This window comes from Adelges cooleyi, unplaced genomic scaffold (assembly GCF_023614345.1).
Source record: "Adelges cooleyi isolate 19-005CV unplaced genomic scaffold, UGA_ACOO_1.1 ACOO_flye_CR_arks_rails_tigmint_CR_PRNA_21, whole genome shotgun sequence".
Taxonomy (NCBI): Eukaryota; Metazoa; Arthropoda; class Insecta; order Hemiptera; family Adelgidae; genus Adelges; species Adelges cooleyi.
Window position 1 is genome coordinate 6,316,214 of NW_026095871.1, and position 5,407 is coordinate 6,321,620.

At 32.1% G+C, this 5,407-nt stretch overlaps 2 protein-coding genes across 2 annotated transcripts; one reads left to right on the top strand and one right to left on the bottom strand.

Annotated features, from left to right (window-relative positions):
• The first annotated feature begins 221 nt into the window (after nt 1–221).
• LOC126834766 (LHFPL tetraspan subfamily member 3 protein) lies at nt 222–1,917 on the top strand. The gene is made up of 3 exons (XM_050566931.1): nt 222–945; nt 1,015–1,257; nt 1,331–1,917. The coding sequence occupies exons 1-3, from the start codon at nt 528–530 to the stop codon at nt 1,540–1,542; spliced, it is 873 nt and encodes a 290-aa protein (XP_050422888.1). The 5' UTR covers nt 222–527; the 3' UTR covers nt 1,543–1,917.
• Nucleotides 1,918–2,453: 536 nt separating this feature from the next.
• On the bottom strand, nt 2,454–4,894 carry LOC126834767 (proteasome subunit alpha type-5). Its single transcript, XM_050566932.1, has 7 exons — nt 4,774–4,894; nt 4,249–4,339; nt 4,031–4,184; nt 3,745–3,923; nt 3,515–3,676; nt 2,740–2,886; nt 2,454–2,660 (listed from the first exon to the last, which is right to left on the bottom strand). The coding sequence occupies exons 2-7, from the start codon at nt 4,315–4,317 to the stop codon at nt 2,583–2,585; spliced, it is 789 nt and encodes a 262-aa protein (XP_050422889.1). The 5' UTR covers nt 4,318–4,339; nt 4,774–4,894; the 3' UTR covers nt 2,454–2,582.
• Between the last annotated feature and the right edge of the window lie 513 nt (nt 4,895–5,407).

Genomic DNA, 5,407 nt, shown 5'->3' on the forward strand with positions numbered 1-5,407 from the left:
GGTTTAGAAATTAGAATTTGTTGGTTTTTAATTATTACAATGTGCGCGCGTTATACACATATTTGTGGCCTATTCGTTTTCGCCATTTTCTGTTCCATGAACAAGTCGGGTAAATCTATTTTTCCAAGGAGTTTCCGTTATCATCAGCCGCGTTATCAATTATCATTGTTTCGTTCTGCATTATCCCCACCTGTAGGCTGTACGCTATTATTACAGTGTACCTACTTACTTGTGATAGTCCACAATATTATTTATTATTTTGCTATTACTATACGTACACTACTATACAAGTTGTACACGGTGTACGTACGTAAACAACTATAGGTGTTAGCAATCATCGCAGTCGCCCGCAATAATTGAAAAATCATCGAATCGAAACGGTGTCCAAACGAATTTCTGCTCGAATCGTTTTTGCATAACGGTAATAGTGATTTTGCACACAATGACGTTGCTGCCCAGCAATTGCGACAATTAGTTGGTCGATCCGTTGAATTTCGTCCACACTGAATCACTTCGGCCGCCGAACCATGGGCTCCAAAGTGGAATATGTGGATTCTTCACAGCTCTATGCTACCAACTATGTGCGCAACGCCAAAGCGGTTGGTGTGCTCTGGGGCATATTCACGGTGTGCTACGCAATCATCGTGGCGGTGGCCTTCATCACTCCCGAATGGATAGGCGATACGTCCACGTCGGAAAACCCGGCTCGATTCGGTTTGTGGAGCAGCTGCTACTTTGGCAACGGCGTTTCTTCGGCCGTCGAAGACTGTCAAGGGAAACTGGACGATTTGTCCACGGTCACAAATACGGCAGCGAGAATAGCAATAATTGCCGGAGGAGTGTCGGTGATCGTAGCTGCTGTAGTCGTACTGTTTCTATTGTTCTTTTTCTTTTTCCAATCGACCACCGTTTATCGTATTTGTGGCTGGCTGCACATCCTATCAGGTTAGCGTGCGCGAATTCCATTATAAGCAACATTAATGATTCTTATTGGAACGTTTTTACTCTGTTTAGCTTTCTGTTTGATTACATCAATTGTGGCGTTCCCGATGGGATGGCATTCTCCGCACATCCAAAAGACGTGCGGTACGGACGCCAAGAGTTACAGCCTCGGCGATTGCAGTTTACGATGGGCTTACCTGTTGGCGGTGATCGCCGCTTTGGACGCAATCATTTTGTCGGCCTTGGCGTTTATTTTAGCCACGAGACACATTAAACTTCAACCGGAACCTCTGTACGCATCTACTTTACGTAAAGGTAAAAAATTTTTATTTACATCATCGTTATTGTCTTGTTAAAAATATTAAAAGTCTAATTGAATACATTTTAGGGGAATTGAACGGCGGATACCTCGGCGATAGTAGCGCATCAATGGCCGGATCGAGAAAATCGCTCAATTTGCAGCCAGTAATGTTGATGCCGCAGCCGATGATGGATCAAGATCGGTTTTCGGAATTTTCTAACAGAACGGGTCGCTCCAATAAAGGTGCTATGTACAGGCCTGAGTACGCTACCTCCAGTATTCATAATTTTCAACTATAGTATTTTATTTACTTGACTGTAAGCAGTAAGAACATATCAAAATCGATACTTTTACATATTATTTGGTTTATTTTTTTATATTAGGTTAAAAAAAAATCTTTAAAACTTAAAAAAGGATAAAATGGGTTCAAATATATAAGTATTCTAAATATTTTAATTTTAAACTACAATTGTTGACTTTAGTTATAGACTAGAATATATATTTGATTAGATTAAATTGAATAGTGCCTTTATTTAAATTTAAATTTACTTTGTTTTGTAAAATACATTTAGACAACATTATTTTAATTACTTTGTATATATTTTTTTATGTATATCATTGAAAAATTAGAGAAAACTATTTTTGTTAGTTCTTTGCTCAAATGGTAAATTTGATTATTTGATCTGAGTATCCGTCCATATTTTTTTACATTAGATTTAGTAATTTTATATTTGTATACAGTTAATGACTATTTTATACTTAAAAAATATATATGATTTTATTCTATTACATATATGATTGTTTGGTATCCTCATCAGCTAACATAATATATTGAACAGTTAAATTTAAAAAAAAATTGGTTCGTAGTATGTACTAGTTATGCTATATTTCTTTTGTTTATAATTTATCAAATGGCTCAATTGACTCTCCTGATTTGGGTGAAGAGCACCCATGTACGCTTGAAATAAAACTCCACGCAATACAAATTTGTGCACTCTATTCATTTATATGAAAAAAGCCGAGTCGCACAACAAGTTAATTGTTTTAACAGATTATTACCATAAATTACAATAAATGTAGGTCACCGATTGGTGGTTTAGAATTCATAAAGTAACTGAAATTACACTACCATATTTCGCTAAAAGCATTATTAGGCATTTAAAAAAAACCTTGACAGCTAAATTATGAAAAAAAAAAAAATGACGTAGGATTTTGTAAAAAGAGACGATATTATTTTTTATCATAAATATAATTCAATGTATACAATATTATATACTTTAAGTGGCAATCACCATCAATTTTTTTGTTTTTAATGTATATATATGCTTCTGAAATAGAATTATGCGACAGATGCAGAAACTGTAGCCGAAGAGCCGGCTTTGGTTTCATCTGGGAAAGGTACAAGCTTGTCGAATATCTAAAAATAAAAACAATAATTATTATTATAAATTTGTTTTTATATCATGTCAAACTTTAGGTTGTTCAATCGAACTTGCCTCTTGCAACTCGTCTTTGCCCATCATGTGGTACAGTTTATCTGGAGTTACCGTGACAATTTCTATGTTGGTCGGGCTGAGTTTGTCTTCCATGACTTGTTTGAGTATGTTCATTATAACGTTAATCGCTTCGTTCAATCCCATCGACTGAAAAAGATATCAGATCCATGAAACATTTACATTTTAAGCAATATTTATAGCTATTTAACAATGATCAGACATATCACAGGTCGACATCTGATATTGGTTCAGATAAAGAATCTAAACACATCAGATATGGTACATAAATACTGCTCCAAATTAACAGATTGATTTTTTGTTTTATAAAAAATGTTTACAATGCAATTTTTTTATCGACATACACATTGAGGAACAATTGGGGTTTAGCTACCAAGCAATTTTTCATTCCAATACATATGATATTAACAAAAGTCTTTGGTTACAATTTCAAAAGTAATTACTCAAAAGTAAATATTCCATTATTTTGTTTTTACAATTTTTTTTCAGCATTGAAAAATATATTTTAAAAAGAATTAATTTTAATAAATCATAAATTTTGTCAATTTTAACAAATAATTATTATTTTGCTAATAACTTCATCAAAAGTAAGTCTGACCAATAGAATTTGACTTGCCAATTTTTTCACACAAAATATAGGTAATAAAAGTTGAAAAAAAATTGCTTGGTAGTTCAACTGAATTTTATAACCACATGGAGTACATTAAAAAACCTTCTGATTAAATTGTAATATTTTAAATGCCAAGACAGTCAGTACTTTATGATATTTTTCTTGCAGCGTCTGTTGAGCACCCTCGCTACCAGATCCTATAGCTTTAGCGTTGTATTGCACGTAAGTACCGGATGGATCCAAATGAAATAGTTGTGGTCCATTTTTGTCGATACCAGCAAACATAATAGCAACACCGAATGGTCGACTCTGTGAAGACACGAAATCATAAGACAATTTTTTTTAAAAAACACTATTCTACATGTTTTAAAATTTACCATAGTCGGCTCCTTGCTGTCGTAATCGCCGCTGAATTGTATAGCCAAATTAGAGACCGCTTGTGCCACGGACTCGACGCTCATTTGTTCGTCATACGTGAACCAATGGTTTTGTGATTCAGCTCTGGCTCTCTCGACCATGGTACGCGAATCGGCGATCAAACCGCTAACGGCGCAACCTAAATGTTATCAATACAAATTTAATACTACAACGGCACAGCTTTGATTGCACCAAGCGTCTCCGTCGCCAGACACATGGTTTATTCTTCGACCAACTCATACACACCTATATGTCTATCGACTTCAAAGATTTTTTCAATCTTACTGGTGATCATTAACGGTGAAGTGATACGCTTTTCCACACCCAGAACTACCCCTTCAGGAGTGCAGATTCCAATTGCCGTCGAGCCGAGTTTAATGGCTTCAATTGCATATTCCACCTATTGTACATCAGATAGTATTAAAAACTAATAAAAACAGTTTTAAACAAAATAAATATCATACTTGAAATAATCTGCCTTCGGGAGAAAATGTATTCACTCCTCTATCGTATTCTGAGCGAGTTAAGAACATTGTTGAATAATAGAAGTAACTGCTATAAATTATAATAATATCATAATTAGTAGCCTGTTTAATTGAATACAACTTGTATAGATTAACTATATTTATAATTAGATTATAAAGGATAACTGATTAAAAAACAATATTTATATTATACAAATAATATAAAGTTTATAACAATTTGTAAAATAAAGAATACCTATTGTTAACGAGTTATTTTAAAATAATATTTTGTATTTTAGTTGACATGAAACTACTAAATTAGTATACATAGAAATTTAAGTATATTTGTTGATGACAAACAAGTTCATTAAACAAATTTAAATATTTTATTTTTTCAAATACATAATAAAAAAGTAGAAAAAAAACAAATTCTTATTCAATAATTATCTTATAAAAAATATTTAAAAAAAGTCAATCGATTACCTCTAATTAATATATGATGAATTTAAATAAAATAATACTTACCAAAACAATAACCAAACCAAATTAATTATAATTTAAAACTTAAAGAAAATAAATTCACAATACCAAAAACAATTTTAAGCGTATGACTTGCAAAAGCGGCATCGAATATTTTTATTTTCACTATCATTGTCGTTGTTTGTAATGATATTATCATAACCTAAAAATCCAAAGAGGTTATTAAAAACCAAATGGTTTCAGTGAGTTTATAAGCCACGGTCTTATCATATATTTATTAATAATTTATTTCAAGAAGAACCTTATTAATTATTGTGAATTGTCCTTTGACTAAAAAAAAATAATATTCAAAGATAAATAAAATGATACTTTAAGTCTGTTGTTTGTCATTCTCATTTTATAAACACTATTTTACTGAAAAGTGATGTAATATACTTTACATTTATTATTGTTAAATGTCAATGAAGACAAAAAAACATTCCAGGTAAATAATATTGGAGTGTACTACAATGAGTTTGAAAAATCCCCGAGTACATAATAATTTTATATTTCTGTATCAAAGTGATACTATACGTATAATTTTTTATCTCAAAAACTATAGTTATTCAGCATTTAATTGGGACGAGAATAAATAATACGGTTTTATTGCCATTCATTTAAAAAATACAAAAAAATGAGC